The 26,586-nt window shown below is 48.8% G+C and overlaps 4 protein-coding genes across 4 annotated transcripts; 2 read left to right on the forward strand and 2 right to left on the reverse strand.

Annotated features, from left to right (window-relative positions):
- The first annotated feature begins 691 nt into the window (after positions 1-691).
- LOC311359947 (alpha-1,3-mannosyl-glycoprotein 4-beta-N-acetylglucosaminyltransferase C-like) lies at positions 692-13,834 on the forward strand. Its single transcript, XM_084480007.1, has 5 exons — positions 692-804; positions 1,294-1,390; positions 2,818-2,956; positions 11,167-11,421; positions 12,775-13,834. Exons 1-5 carry the CDS (start codon positions 728-730, stop codon positions 13,680-13,682), a joined length of 1,476 nt encoding a protein of 491 aa, XP_084336133.1. The 5' UTR covers positions 692-727; the 3' UTR covers positions 13,683-13,834.
- Positions 8,080-9,235, reverse strand: LOC311359664 (uncharacterized protein; the record flags this gene model as incomplete). Its single annotated transcript, XM_084479727.1, has 3 exons — positions 8,080-8,151; positions 8,305-8,473; positions 9,084-9,235. 3 exons carry the CDS (start codon positions 9,233-9,235, stop codon positions 8,080-8,082), a joined length of 393 nt encoding a protein of 130 aa, XP_084335853.1.
- Positions 13,835-15,200: 1,366 nt separating the features above from the next.
- On the reverse strand, positions 15,201-20,677 carry cfap126 (cilia and flagella associated protein 126; the record flags this gene model as incomplete). Its single annotated transcript, XM_084480260.1, has 7 exons — positions 15,201-15,377; positions 15,463-15,603; positions 15,811-15,987; positions 20,034-20,216; positions 20,310-20,384; positions 20,507-20,569; positions 20,651-20,677. The coding sequence occupies 7 exons, from the start codon at positions 20,675-20,677 to the stop codon at positions 15,201-15,203; spliced, it is 843 nt and encodes a 280-aa protein (XP_084336386.1).
- A 641-nt stretch (positions 20,678-21,318) lies between these two features.
- Positions 21,319-24,578, forward strand: ccnq (cyclin Q). The gene is made up of 5 exons (XM_084480011.1): positions 21,319-21,764; positions 21,974-22,157; positions 22,538-22,670; positions 23,608-23,826; positions 24,172-24,578. The coding sequence occupies exons 1-5, from the start codon at positions 21,569-21,571 to the stop codon at positions 24,259-24,261; spliced, it is 822 nt and encodes a 273-aa protein (XP_084336137.1). The 5' UTR covers positions 21,319-21,568; the 3' UTR covers positions 24,262-24,578.
- Positions 24,579-26,586: the final 2,008 nt, after the last annotated feature.

Here is a 26,586-nt window from a genome sequence, read left to right on the forward strand (position 1 = left end):
TCTAGAAGTGAGAGGCTTGCATCGTTCCCTTGGTTGTCTCGTGTGCGGGGGCCAATAAACGTGATTTGTATCATGGACTTATGGCGGCAGGGTTCAGGCAGAGTGTGTGTGTCTTCACACTGGACTGGGACGCACACCGCGCTACCGTAATACGTGTAGTAGGTGCGCGACGTGCTCCTACTGCTGTCTCCGGCTCCCCGTTTGAAGCCGGCCGCATAGCGCCGGCGAAGCGCAGCGGTGCGCAGTTTCCGCGCGTCAAACGCCGCCCCCAGCACCAATAGAAAGCGTCGCGCTGCAGCACCGCTGTGATTGTGTTTTGAAAGCAGCAGACCAACAAACATAATCGGTATAGGCTACCATTACGTTATACGATTTGTTTTAGGACTACATATACGGCCCTGATGCCCGTGATAGTTACTTATGTCCTGTCAGGCACTTTGTTTGCGGTTTAGTCACTTTATTTACTGTCATTGCTCATTCATTTTGCATTGTGGAATTATTCATCTACTGTATCGACAATCTCCACATGTACAGGACCTTGTATCAAGCCGTGATGTACGAAATAGCTTAGCGGGGCGGCGCGCTTGCGCGCGTCAAGGCGCCGCCGGTGTGGGCCAGTATGTCGGAAATAATGGGAGCGTTCTTTTTGGCGCTGCGCTGTGCCGGCGGTGTGCGTTGGGCTTGACAGCTGTTGAGGGCGGAGGTGTGTTATCAGACCTCACTGATTATGCCGACGATACACCGTTCGGACACCAACACATTTACTACATCGCTTTCTAAACACACACAACACGCTGCTTGTAGGTAAGGTTGTTTGAATCGAGTTTTCCCATAAATGTGATTATAATTGTGTTCTAATGAAGTGTTTTGAACCCCATCGATTTTGACACTTGAAAACATTTACAGTACGTTAATTACAACGCTATTACCATGTTGGAATTGTATCAGCGTTTTAATGAACGGGGTACTCGGATAAGTTGGAAATATAGATAGAGTTCATCTTTTCAATAAACAATACAATTGTTTGTCAATACTTTTAGTTTTGTGAATCTTCCAGTGCTCTCCAGCACCTCGGCGCTCACTGCTCCTCCTCCTTCCTCCTGAAACATTTATTTACAGGATTAAATCAATTATTAAGGGCTGCACTAGAAATCAATTATCCTGACTACCCAAGTCACTGAGTGTGTGTGTGTGTGTGTGTGTGTGTGTGTGTGTGTGTGTGTGTGTGTGTGTGTGTGTGTGTGTGTGTGTGTGTGTGTGTGTGTGTGTGTGCGCGCGTGTACGTGCGTACAGGTGGTTCAGGAGGATGCGCTGTTCTGTGACCCGGGTCGTGGTCGGGACTCTGCTGCTGCTGAGCGTGTATCTGCTGGGCCGGTCCAACCTGGTGAGGGTGAGCGCGCATTCTCTTCAGCGCGTGGTTGGAATGTGGTCGTGTAGGCCTACTTAATGCAGGATGACGCGTAATTGTAGCGATACACACACAGTGGCGGACCTACCATTAAGGCGGAGTAGGCGAATGCCTTATTAGGCCCCCAACCAGTAGGGGGGCCCCCAACCAACCTCAAAAAAAATAATAATAATATATATATTTTTTAAAGTACACAAACAGAGACGAAGCAAGATGAGTCGAAACGCAAAAAAATAAAATAAAGGGTTAGGAAAAGGGTTAGGAAATAAAGTTACCCAAGCGGCTCAAATAAAAGAAAAAAGCGAAAAAGACGCAGATAAGTATTTGGCAACGCTGCCAAAGATGACACACTGTTTTACGGCTATTGTTGGGGATACAGACAAGAACAACAATGTCCAAGGCGTTGAACATGCCGCTACAGCAGCAGCTAGCTGTGAAGTGGCGCTAGGTGAAGACATCAATAAGTAGGACTGTGTCAGAAGCGTGTGATGTGGAGAACAATCTATCTTTTTTTTTCTCTCTCTCTCTCTCTCTCTCTCTCTCTCTCTCTCTCTCTCTCTCTCTCTCTCTCTCTCTTTATATATATATAACCTATATATAGGTTTGTTTGAAATGTTCAATCTCAAGTGCAATGCCAATTGCACACACACATACAAAGTCAATTATTCCTCTTGGCAATATTTGCTAAGTATATGGCTGTTTGTGATGTTTTTCTAAGTAAGCCTATATGACTGTTTGTGGGGCTTTACCCTAACTACTTGTCTTGCTGTTATACTGATATTGATTTGATCTTAAAAAAAAGAATAAACAGTGCTGGCATTTTGGCAGACAGGTGTTATCTGAAACCTTATTCTCTGTTGGGTTCCATCGTGACTATTAGTTTGTGTACTGCTACACTTTGTGTGTTCTCTGTTTTCCATCTAGGGTTTAAAGGGGAAGTTTTTTTCTCATCTCCAACCTTTACTTCCGCATGGATTCTCTTCACCTTCCGACCCACCATTCAGTCCATTCATTCATCCACCATTTCTTTTTCTCCGTTCTCTTTTAAAGATCGGATGAGGTGGGCCCCATACATATCTCCGCCTTGGGCCCCCAATTTGCTAAGTCCGCCACTGTACACACATTTGCAATTGCATTATATTCATTATATCTCAGGCTCTTTTTTATATGGAATTTTTAATTACGTGCAATATTGCTCACTTTCTATGGACTTATTTTGTAGACTTTTTTACGTTTGTCAACCGTTCTGTCCGGTCTGATGCTACTGTAAACGTGCACTTCCCCATGACTAACGCATTACTTTCTTACTTCCTTATTTCAGCCAGGGTTTGAGTGCTTACGTGCAGCTTATGCATTTTTTCTTTCATTTTTTTATTTGTGTTCCACATGGCTGGACCGGCCCAAAGCAGACAGTGGTGAGCGTGTCGGAGTGGACGTGGCCCCTCACCAAGAGCGCGGGCGCCACTGAGTCATGGGTGGACGGTGGGAACTACCTCCCACTCAACGTGTCCTACCTGCTGCTGGCTGGAGTGCCCCCAATCAAGCAGAGTGAGTCTCTCACACACACACACACACACACACACACAACCACACACACACACACACACACACACAACCACACCCACACACACACACAACCACACCCACACACACACACAAACGCACACACACACACACACACAACCACACACACACACACACACACACACACACACACAACCACACACACACACACACACACACACACACACACACACACACACACACACACAACCACCCCCACACACAACCACACCCACACACACACACAAACGCACACACACACACGCACGCACGCACGCACGCACGCACGCACACGCAAACCTGACCTGATTAGGTAATAATGGCACACTTGATGTGCACACTAGATACAGTATATGGCCTTAATTGTCAAATTATGAAAATAAATCAGAACATCTTTTGAAGTGGTTACCTCCTCTTTCGCTGACATTGCCGGCACCCATGAGGATAAAAAACAACTGTACACTGTTACATACAGCAGTGAGTTGTGTGTCAAGTGTGTTGTGGTCGCTCTGCCCTCTCTGGCACAACAGCCTGCTGGGAGATGGAGGACACCTGTTGACAGTGGTGCTACATAAGCCCCTTGGCCCCAGCGCTGGGGGAGCACAGGGGACATGGCGCTTTAAGTGAAACACGCCTGTGGTCTCTGGTCAACCTCAGCCCAAGATGTAGGAGCGGACCCACCGGCCCACAGTCGCATGGAGGGTGGGGCCGTCAGACACAATCCTGATAACACAATCCTGATAAACCACCACCTGTTAGACTCTGGTGTGAGGCGGGACCAATCTGAGGGCGTGCGAGGAGCGCCGGGAGGCTGCACTCATTCCTCCGTGTCTGCTGCTCTGTTCACAATATTTTCGTGGCTCAGTGCTGCTTCCCCCGTTCCGTTGCTCTGATTGGTTGTAGGCCTATCCTAGGCCTCCATGTGGACCACCACAGCCCCTCCACCACGGCCCCTCCACCACGGCCCCTCCACCACGGCCCCCCTCCACCACGGCCCCTCCACCACGGCCCCCCTCCACCACGGCCCCCCTCCACCCCCTCCATATGGACCACCACGGCCCCTCCACCACGGCCCCCCTCCACCATGGCCACCCACAGGGGGAGATCCCCCTCAGGGCATTGCAGTTGTATTTGGTGCAAGAAAATCCCTCCCTGGTGAGCTGGTGGGTAAACCTGTGAACGCTGAAGGTGTACATGGCCAAGCCCTAAGGCCAGGTGTGTTCCTGTTAAAGCCCTAAGGCCAGGTGTGTTCCCGTTAAAGCCCTACAAGGCCAGGTGTGTTCCCGTTAAAGTCCTACAAGGCCAGGTGTGTTCCCGTTAAAGCCCTACAAGGCCAGGTGTGTTCCCGTTAAAGCCCTAAGGCCAGGTGTGTTCCCGTTAAAGCCCTACAAGGCCAGGTGTGTTCCTGTTAAAGCCCTACAAGGCCAGGTGTGTTCCCGTTAAAGCCCTAAGGCCAGGTGTGTTCCTGTTAAAGCCCTACAAGGCCAGGTGTGTTCCCGTTAAAGCCCTACAAGGCCAGGTGTGTTCCTGTTAAAGCCCTACAAGGCCAGGTGTGTTCCCGTTAAAGCCCTAAGGCCAGGTGTGTTCCCGTTAAAGCCCTGAGGCCAGGTGTGTTCCTGTTAAAGCCCTAAGGCCAGGTGTGTTCCCGTTAAAGCCCTAAGGCCAGGTGTGTTCCTGTTAAAGCCCTACAAGGCCAGGTGTGTTCCTGTTAAAGCCCTAAGGCCAGGTGTGTTCCTGTTAAAGCCCTAAGGCCAGGTGTGTTCCTGTTAAAGCCCTAAGGCCAGGTGTGTCCCCGTTAAAGCCCTACAAGGCCAGGTGTGTTCCCGTTAAAGCCCTGTTTACATACTTCCACTGGTCCCCGTTGGTGGCTTCTCTGATAACAGAAACTCTGTTAGCAACAAAGGTATGAAAGCGCCTAGTTTCATTACAGATGTACTTCAGAACAGTTGTGCTGTCTGTCCAAAACACTGACTTTTTTAGTTTCATCTGTAGCTCCTTTTGAAGCATTGAATCCATCCGGACAGCAAGGACTGCTGCCGTGAGCTCCAGGCGAGGTATGGTAACCTGCTTTAGGGGTGTTACTCTGGCCTTTCCCACAATAAATGACAGATGCACATCTTTGCCATCTTCCAGTCTCAGATAGGACGCTGTGCCATACCCAGCTTCACTGGCATCAGAAAAATAGTGAATTTGTGCTGTCACAGATGTTCCAAAGTTTTTGGGTTTAATGCATCGCTCCACTTGGAATCCACTCATTTTTTGGAGATCATTGAGCCAATCAGACCATTGTTTAAAGAATAGGGGGGGAATTGGTTCATCTCACTTCAAGTTTCTTCTGCACAACTCCTGCAACATCAATTTGGCTGGCATGATAAAGGGGGCCAAGAATCCTAATGGATCATATAGGGAGCTGACCACAGACAAAACGCCTCTCCTGGTCTGTGGACGTTCCCGTAATGCAGTCCTAAAGCTGAACTGGTCAGATTCCACACACCATTGCAATCCTAGTGCTCTTTCCATTGGAAGCTGGTCTGTGTCCAAATCCAGTTCTCTTACATCTGTTGATCTGATGTCACCTGGGATTGACATCAACACAGAACGGCTATTTGTCACCCATTTTTGGAGGCTGAATCCACCTTTGTTACAGAGTGCCGTCAAGTCCTTCACAATTTGTATTGCATCTTTCTCCGAGGCTGTGGACTTCAGGCAGTCATCTACGTAGAAGCTGTAGTTGACTGTGCTTATCACTTCAGGAGGAAAATCAGATGCATTGTCCTCAGCAGCTCTCCTCAAGGCATAGTTGGCACAACTTGGGGACGATACTGCTCCAAACAGGTGTACTCTCATCCGATATTCCACTGGCTCTAGATCAGTGTTGCCATTAGGCCACCAAAGGAAGCGGAGGAAGTTCACATGTTTATCAGGCACCTGTACCTGATAAAACATAGCACGGATATCAGCCATGACTGCCACAAGTTCTTTCCTGAACCGAACGAGGACCCCTAAAAGAGAGTTGGTGAGATTCGGGCCCTGCAGAAGCTGGCAATTCAGGGATGTTCCTTTATATGTGGCTCCACAGTCAAACACGACCCTTAGCTTTCCTTTGGTGGGGTGATGTACTCCGTGATGAGGGATGAACCACACTTTTCCATCATCCTCTTCCAGCTGATCCGTGGGTACTACTTCTGCATAGCCTTGGTCCAACATATCATTCAGAAATGTGGTGTAGTCCTGCTTAAACTGTAGATTTTTTTCAAATTTCCTCTTTAAACCCTGGAGCCGCTGTTCCGCCACACAGCGATTATTTGGTAGCACAGGGTCTTCTTCAGAGAAGAAGACCAGCTGCTCCTCTGATGCGTTCTTGTTAAAGTCTTGGTTGTATTGTTTAATGAGCATTTCTTTGAGGTGTGCCACAGAGATACGGTTTGTTGTAACAACAGAGCAGCCAGTCTTCACTTGGTTGTTATCTCCACCACGAAGTGGTCCATTAATGACCCAGCCGACTCTTGTTCGGACTGTGTATGGTCCTTCGCCTTGGCTGTTGATCAGCTCCCAGGGTTCCATCACTTTTGATGCATCAGTGCCGATGAGCAAATCCACATCTGCATTAATATCGTGAAGCTTTACATTCCTCAGATAAGACCACCTTTCAACATCTTCTTGACATGGAATATTCAACCTTGACACCGGCATAGTATTTTGAGTTAAGGTATTAGGCAACTCAATAAAATCATTGGAATCTATACCAGACACTTCCAAACCAGTCAATATGGTGGTGCCCACAATCTTTTGTTGACCCATTGTCCTTAGTAGGATGTTGGCTGGCTTGCCTTTCAAGCCCAATTTCTCTGCCAAACTGACTGTACAGAATGTACCGGAACTCCCCGGGTCCAGAAATGCATACGTCTGCACAATTGTGTTACTCATGTGGGCTTTAACTTTGACTGCAACAATGGAAAAGACAGCATTGTCCTCATCACCGGCCCCTATATGCCCACATGTCTGAGGCTGTCCAGGTGAAACGCTTAGTCGAGAACTCACAGATGCTTGTATTTCTTTAAAGGATGTACTTTTATCCTTTATCTCAATGTGAAGTACTGAGGGATGCTTCTTCTGACACACATTGCAATCCAAGCGACTCCTGCAGTCTTTACTTATGTGGCCAGGCTTTAGGCAACCAAAACAAATTCCCTTTTCCTTTATGAAACATATCTTGTCCTGATGCATCTTCATCTTAAAGAGTGAGCATTTCTCCATCGAGTGACTTGTTTGTTGGCAAAATAAACAGCATTTGATGTTACTTTGAGTAGAAGAGGAATTGGTCTCATTGTCGTCATCGCTTCTATCTCCTTCATTCACTGCAGTGATGCTGGTGGCAAATGTGCTTCTTTCTTTCCTTTGATTTGCATAATATGTGTTGGGGGCTTGTTTGTGGCTGGCGGGTTGTGATTCTTGAATGTTGCCAAAAAGCGGGTGAGAAACAATCTTGACTTGTTTCTCCAAAAAGGTCACAAGGTCAGTGAACACAACTCGTCCTCCTTTCTCCTGCAGATCACATGCAACCGTCCTCCACCTTTCCCTTAGCCTATAGGGTAGTTTCAAAATAATGTTTCTGAGGTTGGATGGCATATCCAACTCCTTCATATACACAATTTGCTGTGTTAAATTGGCACAACCTCGAAGAAACAGAGAAAACGATTGCAGTGCTTCCACGTGCTCCGTTTTAATGGGTGGCCAGTTGTGAACTTTGTCCATATATGCTGAAGCAATTTTATGTTCATTTCCAAAATGCTCAGTCAGAAGGGATTTAGCCATTTGATAGCCCTGAGCAGGGGGTAGATGATGACAGCTCTTCACCAGGTCTCTGGGCTGACCCCTGGTGTACTGTTCCAAAAAATGCAGGCGGTCACTCCCATTATCTGTTTTTCCTTCTATGCCAACTTCAAAAGCTCTAATGAAGGATTGAAACTGCAGCGGATCACCATCAAACACATGAATATTTCTCATTGGCAGAGCAGATGATAGATTTTGCTAAACCAGCAATGTTGTGATGTCATTCTGACGCTGCATGATGTTCACAATCTCATTTTGGGTGTTATGGTTGCTTCCTAGATTGAGATAGGATTCATGTCCACATTGTTGAGCAGCATGAACCATTTGTGTGCCTCGTGCTGGAATATCTGTTGCAGGTCTGAAGTCAATTTGTGTCACAGCCATTTGTTTAGGCCAGAACTGGTCCTACAGACTGAGGTTCACCCAGAATTTCACTTTTGTTTGCATTTTTTTGGGACAAAAAAATGTGCATGTGAATTCAGTTGGCTTGTTATTTGAGCTTGGTTCCTTTCAAAATAAGAGTTCATTCCGTTGGGTGCTTTAGAACCACACTTTGAGTTGACTTCCAGCACATGAAGTTTTGCATTGGCTACTGCCAGTTCGGTTTCCAGAGCAAACTTTTCCTTTTCTTTTCTTAGTTCCTCTTCTTTGGCTTCCAGAGAATGTTTCCTTTTTAATGCAGCCATTCACTCTGTTAGTGCTGCTTTATCAGCTTCAACCTTTATTCTTGCAGAGGAAGTGGAAGATGAGGCTTTGGATACATGAGAATTGGCTTTGTAATGAGACCCCTTAGGACATGAAATGTTTGAAACACTGTCCTCTGGATTAATCCCATCAGAAGCAACACTTTGGTTTTCTGGAGGTTCATTAACATTTTCTTTTGTTTGCGCATATGGGTGACCGGCATCAGATAACCAGTTCTTGGCTTCTTCTGTAAAATCACAAAACGTTTTTCTTTTTTGCATGAAAATATTTATTTTGTCTTTCAACTTCACTCTCGGGCAGGTTTAGATTCAAGAAAGATTCATGTGTTTCATAATGAAACACATGAATCTTTCTTGAAGTTCAGTTCATTCAATGCTACGAGGAAGCAAATTAAACTTTCATTTGCTTCCTCGTAGCATTGAATGCAGCATTGAATGCAGCATTGAATGCTACGAGGAAGCAAATTAAACTTTAATTTGCTTCCTCGTAGCATTGAATGAACTGACCCAGCTGATATTGCACTGCATGCACATCATCAGTGGATTTCATCAAGACACACATTTGTTCCATGTACTTTTTTGCTTGTTTGCATTTTAGAGACCTCTTTTTTTGGCACGTTTCGATGTGGAATGCCAAGCCTTTGGCTGTAAGCTTCACGTTCCGTGGTGTTGCGGACACGGAAGCAGTGTCGCTTTTTGTTTTTAACACAGTGTCGGACATTTCCATCTTGTCTCAAATCCGCTTCAAACTCATTTAATTGGCGCACCTTTTATTTTCCACTTTCCACACACAGAACATTGTCACACATCATCAGACATCTGGTCAGCGCTTTTATGAATGAATGTTCTATGAATGAGCTTATCTGGTGACGTAGTGGGCGTCACCGTGCGCATCCTTACTGGCTTGTAAACTTTCCGACTTATTTACACATCAACTTGCTTACAGTGTGAAACAATGCCTCGAGCACTCCAATAGTGTTACCGTTTTCCAATACGGCTTTGAGAGGGAATCTTTTCACATACCGATCAGTTGTTTTTGAGCGATGTTCGCCGGCCAGCGGCTCCAGGTTGTGAGGTGTCTTTTCCGCATCAAAGGGAGAGCGATCCAAACAATTTAACTGTCCAATGTCCACTTTGAGGGGGCTTTCGTCGGGGGGGGGGGGGGGGGGGAATACTTTAGGGTGGTTTTTTACTTTATGTAGTGGCGATTTGTCCTCTCTAAAACAATAACTTGAAAATTAAGAAATCAAACAAAGCAACGTAATCAAAGTAGCCACTGGGCCCCCACCAGGGGGACGAATCTTACACAGTGCAGGGAAAAGAGTCAACTGTCCAGTCGTGAATTTGGGTTTCTGAAGGTTTATTTTCCGATCTTTCAAGCAAACAAAACCTCATCTCCTTCGTCTCTCCCGTGCAACTGGTAAAAAACCATGACCCTTCCCAGTGCCTGTCTTACCTATGCCCGCCTACCTCTATATATAGGCTAGTAATAATTTCAAAACAAAAGCATAATAATAATAACAAACTCAAATTCACTTTAATTTATAATACAAATGAGAAAATAAACATAAAATAATCATATTATTTTATATTAAGCAAACAAACTAAATAAATGTTTTACAATTAAATCTTACAACTACATAGCTCCAACACCAGGTGTGTTCCCGTTAAAGTCCTACAAGGCCAGGTGTGTTCCCGTTAAAGCCCTACAAGGCCAGGTGTGTTCCTGTTAAAGCCCTAAGGCCAGGTGTGTTCCTGTTAAAGCCCTAAGGCCAGGTGTGTTCCTGTTAAAGCCCTACAAGGCCAGGTGTGTTCCTGTTAAAGCCCTACAAGGCCAGGTGTGTTCCTGTTAAAGCCCTAAGGCCAGGTGTGTTCCTGTTAAAGCCCTACAAGGCCAGGTGTGTTCCCGTTAAAGCCCTACAAGGCCAGGTGTGTCCCCGTTAAAGCCCTACAAGGCCAGGTGTGTTCCCGTTAAAGCCCTACAAGGCCAGGTGTGTTCCTGTTAAAGCCCTAAGGCCAGGTGTGTTCCCGTTAAAGCCCTACAAGGCCAGGTGTGTTCCTGTTAAAGCCCTACAAGGCCAGGTGTGTTCCCGTTAAAGCCCTACAAGGCCAGGTGTGTTCCCGTTAAAGCCCTACAAGGCCAGGTGTGTTCCCGTTAACGCCCTACAAGGCCAGGTGTGTTCCCGTTAACGCCCTACAAGGCCAGGTGTGTTCCTGTTAAAGCCCTAAGGCCAGGTGTGTTCCTGTTAAAGCCCTACAAGGCCAGGTGTGTTCCCGTTAAAGCCCTAAGTCCAGGTGTGTTCCCGTTAAAGCCCTAAGGCCAGGTGTGTTCCTGTTAAAGCCCTAAGGCCAGGTGTGTTCCTGTTAAAGCCCTACAAGGCCAGGTGTGTTCCCGTTAAAGCCCTGCTCCTCTGCTGTGACCTTCTACCAAGGGCTGAAGGTCACTGAGGGGAAGTGGAACTGTTCTAATGAAAAGACATTCATGGACTCTCACCAAGTTAGCTTTTCAGAAAAATAGAACCAAATATACATTAAAAAAGTATTTGTATGTTCTTTATCAGAGAGAGAGATAGAGAGAGAGAGCAGTCATGTTTAACACCCACACAAACACACACACAAATCCATGACGAGCCTCTACACCTCCTCTGCCCCGCCCAGAGTTCCTTACGGTGGGTCTGTCGTCGGTGAGAAGGGAGAGAGGCAGCTACCTCCTGCAGACCCTGGCCTCCATCTTCTCCCAGTCGTCCTCCAGAGAGCGGGCCTCCATGGTGGTGGTGGTGCTGCTGGCTGAGTTTGACCCTGAGTGGCGAGGGGCAACGCTGGCCCAGATCAGAGCTGCCCACCCTGCCGAGCTGGACCAGGGCCAGCTGCTAGTGATACACGTGCCGCCACAGTTTTATCCACCTCTTACAGGTACAGAGTAACATAGAGGGGGCCCACAGAGTAACATAGAGGGGCCCCTAGATCACAGAGTAGCATAGAGGGGGCCCCAGACCACTGAGTAATATAGAGGGGGCCCCACAGAGTAACATAGAGGGGCCCCAGACCACAGAGTAACATAGAGGGGGCCCACAGAGTAACATAGAGGGGCCCCTAGATCACAGAGTAGCATAGAGGGCCCCCTAGATGACAGAGTAACATAGAGGGGCCCCCAGACCTCAGAGTAACATAGAGGGGTCCCACAGAGTAACATAGAGGGGCCCCAGACCACAGAGTAACATAGAGGGGCCCCCAGACCACAGAGTAACATAGAGGGGCCCCTAGATCACAGAGTAACATAGAGGGGACCCCAGACCACAGAGTAGCATAGAGGGGACCCCAGAGTAACATAGAGGGGGCCCCAGACCACAGAGTAACATAGAGGGCCTAGATCACAGAGTAACATAGAGGGGGCCCACAGAGTAACATAGAGGGGGCCCACAGAGTAACATAGAGGGGGCCCCACAGAGTAACATAGAGGGGGCCCCAGACCACAGAGTAACATAGAGGGGCCCCTAGACCACAGATTAGCATAGAGGGGGCCCACAGAGTAACATAGAGGGGGACCACAAAGTAACATAGAGGGGCCCCTAGATCACAGATTAACATAGAGGGGGACCACAAAGTAACATAGAGGGGCCCCTAGATCACAGAGTAACATAGAGGGGGCCTCAGACCACAAAGTAGCATAGAGGGACCCCTAGATCACAGAGTAGCATAGAGGGGCCCCTAGATCACAGAGTAACATAGAGGGGCCCCAGACCACAGAGTAGCATAGAGGGACCCCTAGATCACAGAGTAGCATAGAGGGGCCCCTAGATCACAGAGTAGCATAGAGGCGGCCCCAGACCACAGAGTAACATAGAGGGGCCCCTAGATCACAGAGTAGCATATAGGGCCCCCTAGATCACAGAGTAACATAGAGGGGCCCCAGACCACAGAGTAACATAGAGGGGCCCCACAGAGTAACATATAGGGCCCCCTAGATCACAGAGTAACATAGAGGGGCCCCAGACCACAGAGTAACATAGATGTGGACCACAGAGTAACATAGAGGGGGCCCCAAAGAGTAACATAAAGGGGCCCCCAGACCACAGAGTAACAGAGGGGCCCCTAGACCACAGAGTAACATAGAGGGCCCCCCAGACCACAGAGTAACATAGAGGGGGACCACAGAGTAACATAGAGGGGGCCCCAAAGAGTAACATAAAGGGGCCCCCAGACCACAGCGAGCACCTCACGTGACACACATCCCCCCCCCCCCCCCCCCCCCATCTTCTCCTGCAGCCCTGAAGAGGAACTACAACGACGCGCCGCAGCGAGTGGCCTTCCGCTCCAAGCAGAACGTGGACTACTCATTCCTGATGCACTACAGCAGCAGCCAGGGCACATACTACCTCCAGCTGGAGGACGACGTCATCTCCGCCCACAGCTTCCTCACCACCATCCACAAGAGCATCCAGGAGCACCAGGCGGTCCCCTGGGCCATGCTGGAGTTCTCCAGCCTGGGCTACATCGGGAAGCTCTACAAAGCGGCAGACCTACCCCTCCTGGCCCGCTTTCTCTTCCTGTTTTACCAGGAGATGCCCTGCGATTGGCTGCTCACGCACTTCCGCCAGCTGCTGGTGCAGAAGGAGCGGATCCTCATCAAGCCCTCCCTGTTTCAGCACATGGGCGCCTTCTCCTCCTTCCAGGGCAACGCCAACAAGCTGAAGGACAAGTTCTTCGAGGAGAACGTCTACTCCAACCCTGCGGCCGACGTGTACAGCAATATATCCGTGTACACGGACCACGTGCCTCGGCTGGCGTGGGAGGCAGGGGAGGGCTACTTCTGGGGCCGCACACCGGAGCGCGGAAGCTATCTGACGGTGGTCCTCAGAGCGCCCGCCACGGTGACCAGCGTGAGGGTGGAGACGGGCTTGGAAGGGAAGGACCTCCTACAGTACGCTGTGGTGGAGCTCGGCCAGAACGTTGAGACCACAGCGAAGGGGGAGAAGAGCTGCAGGGACTTCAGGCCATTGGGGACCATGAACAATGGGAGATTTGAGAAGAGGGATCTGGAGTTGGTGTTTGGCTCCTCCTCTTCCTGTTTACGGTTGCGAGTAACAGGCAAACATAAAGATTGGATAGCAATTATGAAGATTAGAATCACTGTCAAGACCGAGCTGCACACCAGCCACCAGCATCGGAGCTGAATTTGCTTGTGTTATTATTGAGCTTATGATACAGACTTGCATAAATATTTTATATTATTAATTAATTTATATTATTATTATTAATATTTCCTATGGCATCCTTGAAAGAACCTCCCAGCCGGGTGGCTGATGGGTGAGATCCGATTGAACCATCAAAAAGCTTTGTCCCAACATGGTCTATTGAAAATGGAATAGTTTTGTTTTGAATCAAGTGCACATTCCAGTCATTGTCTGGTATTGTACAAAATGCTGCCATTGTTTATAGCTTTCCCTGTAAACCATACATGGTCAGGTTATGTGTTTGGGGCCGGGTACTAAAGTGTAATCTGTTCTCTCTACATACACTGGCCCATAATCTGTTTTCCGTCATAAGCCATAAACTATGCCAAATATGCCAAAATGTAGAAGCCTGCAGGTGACTCCCATCAATGACCCTGAAGAAGAATGAAACTCAAAATAAAAGTGAAATGTGTGATAATATTGTAATTGAGTGGCATTAAATAATAATGATTGGGTCCTCTGTAAAACTTAAAAATTACATTAAAATTACAGTAAAGTACTGACAGCAGGTTCGACACTATCATATAAATACAGCAAGCTTGCTGTAATCTTAGGCCTCTACCGTTGCCTTGGAGTCTTTCATATGACTTAGTTTGTGTAGATAGCGTGACGTTAAAAGATTGTTTTCAAGCACGTTAGCATTTAGCTCCTACCGGATATGTAACAATCACCTAGCCTCTGGCCATATAAACGGGGGTCCCAACTCACAAAGCCCCGATATATAACTGTGGAGTGGGACGTGCGACGTCTGGCCTGTGGGGGGAGGTAGAGGACGGTTGGGAACACACCGGATCGGCTGGGGGGATTGGACCTGATTGCGAACAGGTGCCCGCGATCAGGTCCAATCAGGGAACGTGTATTTATGTGTCTGCTTTGTGTTTCAGTAGGGGGGAGGAACCAGAAAGGAAGGTGATCCAGACCAGAGGATGCAAAAAGTCTCAACGAACATTATATTACTTTGGAGTGTGTTGCAAGTTTCGGTTAAATCTCCAACGTGTAATTTAGTTTGGAGTTTTTGTTAAGCGTCTTGGAGTCAAATAAAGACATTTCTCAAGGACATTGGGTCTCATTGCGCTCGATACCCCTTACAATAACAATCAAAACATTTTAATCAATTGGCGTCCATGCCCACAGGGGCCACAATATTTAAAAGTAGAATGAGAAAGAAAGAAAGAATAAAGCCTAGAATAATAGTTGAGAACTGCTTGCAGCACTCACCTAATTACATATGAAATATTAGCCATCCCTTATCTCACCATAATAAAATGGGTGCCATTTGATGCAAACGTTATTTTTCCAACACTACTATTGGCCGTATATGGCTGTAAATGTAAATATTGACAGATGAATTGCTTGAACGATCATTGAGACTCCCACAATGCACTGTTCTTCACAATATTACACTCCAGATGGGCCGCTAGGACACTGTACTGTGTACTAGTATCAGCACTGAGCCGCTCACTTAAAGCAGGGAGCCGCTTGGGGCTTTAACTGAGCGGCTCTGATACTCTCATGGAGGGTGTCACTCTCATGGAGGGTGTCACTCTCATGGAGGGTGTAACTCTCATGGAGGATGTCACTCTCATGGAGGGTGTCACTCTCATGGAGGGTGTCACTCTCATGGGGGGTGTCACTCTCATGGAGGGTGTCACTCATGGGGGATGTCACTCTCATGGGGGGTGTCACTCATGGGGGATGTCACTCTCATGGAGGGTGTCACTCTCATGGGGATGTCACTCTCATGGAGGGTGTCACTCATGGGGGATGTCACTCTCATGGGGGATGTCACTCTCATGGAGGGTGTCACTCTCATGGAGGGTGTAACTCTCATGGGGATGTCACTCTCATGGAGGATGTCACTCTCATGGGGGGTGTAACTCTCATGGAGGGTGTCACTCTCATGGGGGGTGATGGGGACGCCTGCTGGTGACTTTATAGATGCTCTTTATTATGCAGAAAGTAGGATGCTACAACCCACGTACAAGCTACCAATGGAAGCCAGCATGAGTGTATTTCAGAGTACAGGACCAAACACATGGACGTAGAAACACAAGATCACACACTAAACATGCAGGGGCTGTCGGCCCTGCTGGCTGGTGGGAGGGTCCTGGGGCTGGGCCGGAGGTGGGGGGGTGGGGTTGGTGGGCCCCTCAGCCCCAGAGCAGCCGGGAGGGTCCTGGGGCTGGGCCGGAGGTGGGGGGGTGGGGTTGGTGGCGGAGGAGTCCTGCTGTGCATCGTATTCCACCTAAGAAAAAAGAACTTCTGCCTTCACAGCTTGTTGCAGTTGTCACCACAAACATTTGACCAGAGATTTTAAATGCAAATTCCTGAGAGGAAAAGACAAGCCAAAGAACCATGAGCTACTTTTGGCCAAAAATCATTGAAGCTCAGCCATGTAAGGTTTTATAATTAAGATAACCATAAGTGAGGTTTCAACAAAGCTTCTTCTTCACAACACTCTTAGTCTTAGGAATTCTTGTAAGATATCCACACAGACCAGTTTGTGCAACTTGTTAGAGTGAGTAAGGTGGGGAACAGTTTCACGCCCACTGACTATGCCAGGTCGACTCACTTTACAAGTATTGTATAAACTGTTACAACCTGAAACAAGTGTATCTCCCTTCAGAGCCAAAAAGGCGGAGCTTAACCTTGACAAGCTCCACCTCTCTGGACCGAGTCCAGCTGATTGGGTTTTATGCTGGCCAATCAACTTATGGTTAGGGTTATGGTTAGGTTTAGGGGTTAGGGTGCTTGTAGGTTTAGGGGTTAGGGTGCTTGTAGGTTTAGGGGTTAGGGTGCTTGTAGGTTTAGGGGTTAGGGTTCTTGTAGGGTTAGGGGTTAGGGTTATGGTTAGGGTTATTGTTAGGTTGAGGGGTTAGGGTTATGGCTAGGGCGATGGTTAGGTGGAGCTGGACCTAGAGCTGGACCTAGAGGTAGACCTAGAGCTGGACCTAGAGGTGGACCTAGAGCTGGACCTAGAGGTAGACCTAGAGGTAGACCTAGAGGTGGACCTAGGGGTGGACCTAGAGCTGGACCTAGAGGTGGACCTAGAGGTGGAGCTAGAGGTGGAGCTAGAGGTGGACCTAGGGGTGGACCTAGAGGTGGACCTAGAGGTGGAGTGTTACATGGTAGTACTATATTGTACTGACTTTTGTGTTTGCACTAATATCTTGTTTTTGCCTTGCTCCTGCATCCAATCACCTCAATCAACTCCTGGAGGCGGAGCATTGTGGCTACGAGGTGCTGACTGGCTCTCCCTGATTGTTGGCGCCGCCCCCACTCATATAAAGCCCAGTGGAAGATGGCGGCTCTCTCTCTCTCCTATTGAGCACAGATGCTGGCACACCTGTACCTTTTGGTTACTCTTTGTTAAACCTTGTTAGTCATTACTAAATGCTGTTGAATGCTTTCAACACCTTACCTTTGTTACTTTTATTTTCGCCTTGGTGGTTACTTTCTTCACTCTAAGTATAGGATCAGCTAGGGTAGTGAGTTAGCTTACCCGGAAGACGCACTGTTTTTGATTTGTCCGCTCCGCGAGTTGTGCGTTAGGCTCAGGAGACAGTTAAGGTGCTCCACCCAGCTAGTGAGCGTGAGGGTTTTTCTTTATCGTTTTTCTTGCCTGTCATGTGGTAACCACCTTGGTCGTTCTGTTGATGGTTTTTTTTTTCCAGTTGGTCGTTCCTCTCATGTGGAACTAAAATATCTTTGTTTCCACAAGTAAAGACGTTGATTTTCCCCTTAAACCCTGTCGTCAGACTCTTTATGTTGGGTTGTCCGAATGCTGCTGATATATATAGAACATGGAGCTAGAGGTGGGGCTGGACCTAGAGGTGGAGCTGGACCTAGAGGTAGACCTAGAGGTAGACCTAGAGGTGGAGCTAGAGGTGGACCTAGAGGTGGACCTAGAGGTGGAGCTAGAGGTGGAGCTAGAGGTGGAGCTAGAGCTGGACCTAGAGGTGGACCTAGAGGTGGACCTAGAGGTGGACCTAGAGGTAGACCTAGAGGTGGACCTAGAGGTAGACCTAGAGGTAGACCTAGAGCTGGACCTAGAGGTGGACCTAGAGGTGGACCTAGAGGTGGAGCTAGGGGTGGACCTAGAGGTGGACCTAGAGGTGGACCTAGAGGTGGAGCTAGAGCTGGACCTAGAGGTGGAGCTAGAGTTGGACCTAGAGGTGGAGCTAGAGCTAGATCTAGAGGTGGAGCTAGAGCTAGACCTAGAGGTGGACCTAGGGGTGGAGCTAGAGCTGGACCTAGAGGTGGAGCTGGACCTAGGGGTGGACCTAGAGCTGGACCTAGAGGTGGGGCTGGACCTAGAGATGAACCTAGAGGTGGAGCTAGAGGTGGACCTAGAGATGAACCTAGAGGTGGAGCTAGAGGTGGACCTAGAGGTGGACCTAGAGGTGGACCTAGAGGTGGAGCTAGAGGTGGAGCTAGAGGTGGACCTAGAGGTGGACCTAGAGGTGGAGCTAGAGCTGGACCTAGAGGTGGAGCTGAACCTAGAGGTGGACCTAGAGCTGGACCTAGAGGTGGGGCTGGACCTAGAGGTGGACCTAGAGGTGGACCTAGAGCTGGACCTAGAGGTGGACCTAGAGGTGGAGCTAGAGGTGGACCTAGGGGTGGACCTAGAGGTGGAGCTAGAGGTGGACCTAGAGGTGGACCTAGAGGTGGACCTAGGGGTGGACCTAGAGGTGGACCTAGAGGTGGAGCTAGAGGTGGACCTAGGGGTGGAGCTAGGGGTGGACCTAGAGGTGGAGCTGGACCTAGAGGTGGAGCTAGAGTTGGACCTAGAGCTGGACCTAGAGGTGGACCTAGGGGTGGACCTAGAGGTGGACCTAGAGGTGGAGCTAGAGCTGGACCTAGAGGTGGACCTAGGGGTGGACCTAGAGGTAGAGTTGGACCTAGAGCTGGATCTAGAGGTGGACCTAGAGCTGGACCTAGAGGTGGACCTAGAGGTGGACCTAGGGGTGGACCTAGAGGTAGAGTTGGACCTAGAGCTGGATCTAGAGGTGGAGCTAGAGGTGGACCTAGGGGTGGACCTAGAGGTGGAGCTAGAGGTGGACCTAGAGGTGGAGCTGGACCTAGAGGTGGACCTAGGGGTGGACCTAGAGCTGGACCTAGAGGTGGGGCTGGACCTAGAGGTGGACCTAGAGATGGACCTAGAGCTGGACCTAGAGGTGGACCTGGATCTAGAGGTGGAGCTGGACCTAGAGGTGGACCTGGATCTAGAGGTGGAGCTGGACCTAGGGGTGGAGCTGGACCTAGGGGTGGAGCTGGACCTAGAGGTGGAGCTGGACTAGACCTAGCTTAACCCAGTGGCTCTGCAGTGAGAAGTATGGGATGAATTTACTATAACGCTCAAAGAAATTGTCCTGCAACCCGGGACTCTCAGCTGCCCCATGAACCCAGTATCCCAGTACGACCCCTAACCAGTATCCCAGTACGACCCCAACAAGGTGACCTCTATATCTGGCTCCCCTCCTCAGAGCAAGAAGAGACGGGGGGCCTCATGACGCCATAGAGGGGCCCCTTAGGCTGGCCCCCAGTTTACCATTGACCACTAAGAGCTGTAAATCTCTAAATCCAACTAACGCTCATCTTAAGGTCTGATCAGGGTACTGGGGTACTGGGGTACTGGGGTGCTGGGGTAGGGGCAGCAGGGTGTCTAATCCCAGTACATAGGATGTTATGATTGGTCAGTGGATGGAGGAGGAGAATATCACCTGAAGCCTGACTCCAGATCAGGGGCTCTTCAAACCAGTGATCATAAGTCTTTATCTTTTAAACTTCAGCTTTCTCTAGCTCTCTAATTTTGTTAGTGTTAAAGCATTGCGTTTAATCTCCGACTAGTGATGGGTCGAAGGGTCGATGGGTTCGAAGGAACGACTCTTTAACAAGAACGAACCGACCTGATTCCCTGTGTCATTTCTCTCTCGTTCGTCTCTATCGTTCTCCCAGACTCGTCTCCCACTCGTTGACTCGCTGTTCACTGTGTTAAGTTAGCAGAGTGGTGAAGAGGAACAGGGCAACAACATCCCGAACTTAGGAACTTAGTTGTAATGTTGTGTGTTGATTGATGACCGTTTGCACGAATGTTTGAGAACGAGGGAGGAGCTGAGTCTGACCGACTCAGCTGAGAACCGTGCATTCCATGATTCACCACTACCGGAAACGCGACTGAACGAACAAACGAACGACTCTGAACGATTCGTCCTGGGGAACTGACCGACGCGAACTGAATCAAGGGAAAGAATCATGAATCATCCACCGCTATCTCCGACAGCCTCTCACCTGACGCGGCGTGTCTTTGCTGCCCTCTGGAGGCTGAGTTGTGCGGCTGCGCTCCGGATCACCGTGCAGCGCCTGCAGTCGGTTCCAGCCCTCCACGGAGCGGCTGGTGGGGTTGAGGCCCGGAGGGGGCAGTCGAGCTGGGAGGTCCCAGGTTCCCTTGAAGGCCGGCCAGGAGCTTCCTCTCTGTCACCGACAACGGGGTGGATCAACACTTGAGCTATGCCTGGAAGCAAGGCACTGTTAGGGAATAGCATATATATATATATTTTTTTTTACCTTGGAAACTCCTGGCATCAGATGTCCTCTGTCATCAGCAATGAAAGTGGTGTGACCTTCTAGAGCAGTGGGTCTCTTGTCACACACACACACACACACACACACACACACACACACACACACACACACACGTTGTCAGTAACACCACCGACAATGACGTAGCCCCTACCAGACTATAACTACGTACAGTCCCCTACCTGTCTGCAGGGTTTAGAGATGCACCAGTTCTGCAGTCTCTGCGACTTGTAAGAACTCTCATACTGGGAATGGTGAGAAACATAAATATATCAGTAAATGAACGTGAATGAAGCCCAGTAATACAATTGGTGTGACTTTCTGACCTGGTTCGCAGAGTAATTCGAGGACATTATTGATGAGCGGCGGCGGCCTGCGCTCTGTGGATGTTTACTAGTTGCTTAGTTACAAGTCTGTACCCAGTGTTGCCAGATTGGGTCCAATTTGACGGGAAATCTGGCCCAATTTGGCAACTGTCTGTACCTAACGTTTTATTTATTTATTTTTACTTTATTGGCAGAGATATTTTATGACAAAGATTATACCAAGTGCATATATTTCTTATTTGTTATTTTTCTACAATCGTAGAATGATGCTCATAAAATCAGCAGGACTTTTTAAATAATTAAAGCATGGGCATTTTTCTTTTTAACAACTCATTATATGATTATTGAATATCGCAAGAATCCCGGACAGATTTATGATATAAATCGAATTTGTAGAATATGTGGTGTTATCAACTATAAACCTGGTAGTTCCTTCATTAGACACTACATTGTGTCTTTATACCTCTTTATATTTATACGCAAAGATAAATAGGTAACTCTGGTATCACTAAAGTATAGGCGTATTATAAATAACAAATAATAAATACATTTCATGCATTTGACGTGCACGTTGCGTTCACTGTGCGTGTGTCTGCTCCGGGACGACAGGTGGCGGTGGTTCCCGGACATCCCGGTTCACACCACAGAAGAACAGTGTTACACGGTGATCAACATGCAACAAGGAGAATGGGTGTTACAGGTTATGTGATCATAACTGTCTAATCTGATAACGTTAACAGTCAGTGCGCCCCCCGTCCCATGTCGGAGGTCATCTGTTGCAGCGCGGGAGCCTGGCGCGGTTCACGTGTCTCGTGTTTTTAAGCTGAGGGCTCCAGCCTGGACCCAACACCCTGCTTCACCCGGCGGGCTGCAGGCGAGCCTTGTTACGTCGCTAGGGGGTGAAGGGAGCAGCTGGGGATGGAGGACCCGTCCTCCAGGGCTCCTCACGATGGACCCCCGGGGCAGGCAGCCAGAGGCGGCTCGGACTCAGGGCGGGCTGCTGCTCATGGTGGACCCCCGGGGCGGGCAGCCAGAGGCGGCTCGGACTCAGATACCGACGTTTCCAGGGAAATTAAAACCCACTTCCGCGTGTGTCGCTTTATCATGGAGTCAGGTAACCGCGGATAGTGGTAGTGATAGTGGTGATTCATTGATCGTTCTCCTAATGTATAAAAAATGTGTCTATTGCTGTTCCCCGTACTACCGTAGTGTCCCCGGGATGAGAATCGGCGTGTGTCGTTGTGTATCATCTGTGTGTATCATCGGTGTGTATCAGCGTTGTGTATCATCGGTGTGTATCAGCGGTGTGTATCGTGTGTTCAGGGGTCAAGCTGGGGATGCGCTCGGTTCCCGTGGCGACGGCCTGTGAGCTGTACCACCGGTTCTTCGAGTGCGTGAGCCTGCGGGTGTACGAGCCCTACCTGGTCGCTATGAGCTGTGTTTACCTGGCGGGCAAAGTGGAGGAGCAGCACCTCCGGACCCGCGACATCATCAACGTCAGCCACAGGTGAGCCTCAGACCCACACCGTGTCACTGGCCTCCTCAGGTGATGACTTCATCCAGTCTTTAAAGAGCGCTGGGTGACGTGGCTCCTCCACTCAGCATGTCAACACATCGTCACATCTCTCCGTGTTCAGTAGTGATTGACAGGCGGAGAGAGGGGGCGGAGTCATACCGTCAGTGTGAGACGGGGTCTGAGATGGGAGGGGTTAGCCGGGCGGACATGAAGACCACCAGACCGGCGGTCCACACCGAGGACAGTCTGGACAACACACTGCCGCTATACTAAATCAACTCTTTTGGATGTTTTTCTTTATTTTTTGACACACACACACACACACACACACACACACACACACACACACACACACACACACACACACACAGGTATTTCCACAGTGGCAGCGCGCCCCTGGAGTGTGACCGTGAGTTCTGGGAGCTGAGGGACAGCGTGGTGCAGTGTGAGCTGCTCATCCTGAGGCAGCTGGACTTCCATGTCTCCTTCAGACACCCCCACAAGGTGTGTGTGTGAGGGCCACCGCGCCGGCTCCGCTTTGGATGGACGGTTGATAATAATTGATAATAATAATTAATAGAATTTATATAGCGCTTTTCTAGACACCCAAAGGGCTGTGATGGATGTGATGGTCAGTCCAGGAGCCTGTGTTGTACACATGTACAGGCTCATGGTTGTTGTTTAAAGGTCCCATGACGTGCCACCAGGTGTGGTGTGGTTAGCCGTTTACACGCCGTTCTACAAGCCGAAAATTTGGATCTTCTGACATCACAAATGGGTGTGTCCACCTAGATGTGTGCTGGATAGATCAGTCCACCAGCCCTACCCAGTGGACTGTAGCAGACGTTGCTCATCTATCCGTCACACATCTAGGTGGACAGGTGGCCCGCCTGTGATGTCATAAGGGGCATATTTCCAAAACGGCTTGTAACGGCCAATCACACCACACCTGGTGGCATGACATGGGACCTTTAACACCTGGGATGACCAGATACGCCTCGTTACATTGTCACAATAATAATGCATAAATGAATGTTGAAATGATGAAAGCTAGCCTAGTGTGTAGGGTACGACAGACCTGCTGCTCCACTACCACTGTGGGCCCCTCCAGTATCTGCTCCACTAACACTGTGGGCCCCTCCAGTATCTGCTCCACTAACACTGTGGGCCCCTCCAGTATCTGCTCCACTAACACTGTGGGCCCCTCCAGTATCTGCTCCACTAACACTGTGGGCCCCTCCAGTATCTGCTCCACTAACACTGTGGGCCCCTCCAGTATCTGCTCCACTAACACTGTGGGCCCCTCCAGTATCTGCTCCACTAACACTGTGGGCCCCTCCAGTATCTGCTCCACTAACACTGTGGTCCCCTCCAGTATCTGCTCCACTAACACTGTGGTCCCCTCCAGTATCTGCTCCACTAACACTGTGGTCCCCTCCAGTATCTGCTCCACTACCTGATGTCTGTGAAGGCTCTGGTGAACCGCCACGCCTGGACCCGGACGCCCGTGGCCGAGACGGCCTGGGCTCTGCTGAGAGACTGTTACCACGGAGTCATGTGCATCCACCACGCTCCGCAACACATCGCCATAGCAACACTGTACCTGGCTCTGAACAGCTACGGAGTGGAGATGCCTGTCGGAGAGAAAGAGTGGTGGCAGGTGTGTGTGTGTGTGTGTGTGTGTGTGTGTGTGTGTGTGTGTGTGTGTGTGTGTGTGTGTGTGTGTGTGTGTGTGTGTGTGTGTGTGTGTGTGTGTGTGTGTGTGTGTGTGTGTGTGTGTGTGTACACTATGAAGCCTTATTAGTAATGAAAATATGACGCTTGAGATCTTGCCTTTCTGTAGGTGTGTGTGTGTGAGTCAGTCTATGTGCCGTTAACTGTTAGCCTGAAGTGCAGCAATCCAATCTGTTCATATCCACACTGATTGAACCGTTACAGTACCTCAAAACAAGACATAATGATTGTATAATGTTCTAAATAATATGGTTCTTGTGTGTGTGCCTAGGTGCTATGTGAGGACGTAACCAAAGAGGACATAAACGCCGTAATTTCTGACCTTCTTCAACTCTACGACATGGAGGCCAAGTGTGTCTGAAGTGCTGCTGTGGGGGGCTGGACGCTGCCCTAGCTGGACTTTAGGCAGCGACTGCCCACCAGACATTGTGCTGTTCCTCTCATTCACCACAGGGTGGTGCTCATGATCCTATAAAGGATGAGCGTTTCAAAAGTTAGCGTTAGTGTGGACTTCAGAGGGTGAATGATGAATTCACTGTTTAGTTAACATCAATAAAGAGTGGATTTATAATACATGAAGTTCAGATTATTCCATACGTGGTTTATATATTTTTTCTTTTTTTCCATAATTTTCTTCACAAACCGTATGGAGTTGTACATATCCGTCCATGTCATTAAACTGTAAAGTACGAGTGGCTGGTGTTCTTGTAGGACTCTAATGGACTGCTTAGTTGGGTGACTTACGGACAAAATTAATATTGTCTAGTATTAATATTTAATATTGTCTAGTAAACAAGTATTTCACTTGTTTTCAATAAAGAGCTTCATGACAAAGGGAGGTGATGTATTTCTAAAACTACAGGAATGCTTATGTACATACAGTATTAGTGTGAGTTATGATCTCATGCTCACTAGCCATCGCTCACCAAGTCGCTCCAAACATGTGAGATCCTCTTTTTATTTTGCTGTTGCATTCTCTGTGTTCTTGTTTGTCTCCTGACTTTCAAATGTCTGATTCCGGTCTGGCACTCTGTATTTTTCTCCTGCTTTAATCCACCTCTTCCGTCTCCTCTCCTCATTGACCAGCCCCTCTGCCTCTCCTGCCCTGTTCCCCTCCTCTCCTTATTTCCTCTCCTTATTCCCTCATGTGATTTTCCTCCTGGTTCGGTGCCTCCCTCGCTGCCTCTGTCTCTCTGCCTCTCTCTATCTTCCTAATGTTGTATTAATAATGAAGAAGGTTCCAGTCAGACCAGATGAATTAACCATCAGATGGGAAGGAGCTTCTGGAGGAGTGGGCAGAGCAGAGGGATGGTGCATGTGCTGGGTAATGAGAGATGGAGGGAAGAGATGTAGGCAAAGGGGGGAGCGAGTGCCAAAGAAGAGGGAGAAATGAGGGGGAGGGTGGAGGAGGAGAGGCCTGGTGCGTGTCACCCGTCATTCCATGTTTAGTCTCATGTTATCAGCCTTGTTTTGGTGCTGGTGAAACGGCCCACATGTTGGTGTGTGTGCATCCCTCTGTTTGCTCAGGCCAGCTGTACAGTGTGTCATGTGACTCTGTGCTTGTCATTTAAACGCTTCATCAGGTCTCTAGTTGTGGGTGCTGTGGAAGCCCGTCGACCCCCACTTCCACCCCAGCCCCCTACCTGCAGGTCCTGGCTGGAGAGGACACTGGCTCCACTGGACAGACAGACATGTGCAGCGAGGCAGTGAAACAGGAGGGAGACGCACAGATGGGCCAATAGAGGAGGGGAAGGTCCACAGCCGCAGATCTATGGAGTGGGACTCCTTACTGGAAACATTAATACCCAAGCTTATAGCATTACAATTACATGATATCACTGACTGCAACACACACACACACACACACACACACACACACACACATACCACAACAAGGCTTGAGAGTACATTCAAGACCAGTGGCACCAAGTTCATGCAAGATGTATAGCCTTAAAATACCATTTGCTCCGAAATTCTCCATCCAGCCAACAAAGCCAAGGTGAACCCAGCCCTAGGATGGATGAGATGTCCCTCCCCTCTCGCCCTCCGCTGTGGAGAAGGCAGTACAGGAGATGAACCGGTGCAGACCTGTTTGGCCCTGTTTGTGTACAGTGTGGGTCACTGTTGAAGTAGTTCAACATAGATGTGGTGATGCCAAGGTTAGGATTTGTTGATACATTGATGGAATGTTGCATGAGTTCCATGTTTTGGATTTTCAGCTGAATATTTGAAGTGGGATTGGATTACCTGTTTATTTAGCCATCACCGTTATATAAAACGGTGTAAGTGAGTCAGAATGTAGAGAATCATGGACTGGTAGAGTGTGTCGATCTGCTAAAGATCTGAGATTCAACCAGGCTTGTATTTATGCGTAGTGTAAATACAAGCCTGTATTTACACACATGCAGTGTGTGCCTGCATGTAAGGAGGTTAATGTGTGTGTGTGTGTGTGTGTGTGTGTGTGTGTGTGTGTGTGTCTGCGTGTAAGAAGGGATATGTATGTGTGTGTGTGTGTGTGTGTGTGTGTGTGTGTGTGTGCATCTGTAGTCCATCTCTGTGGTGAAGATGAATTATATTAATAATATCCTTATGAAAACTAATCTATAAATACACGTGTGCTCTCTCTCCCGTCAGTCACCGTCACACCGGCTCTGACCGCCCAGTGGGACCGTGAGGAGGAGGAGGA

Source organism: Micromesistius poutassou, assembly GCF_964030765.1.
Source record: "Micromesistius poutassou genome assembly, chromosome: 15".
NCBI lineage: Eukaryota > Metazoa > Chordata > Actinopteri > Gadiformes > Gadidae > Micromesistius > Micromesistius poutassou.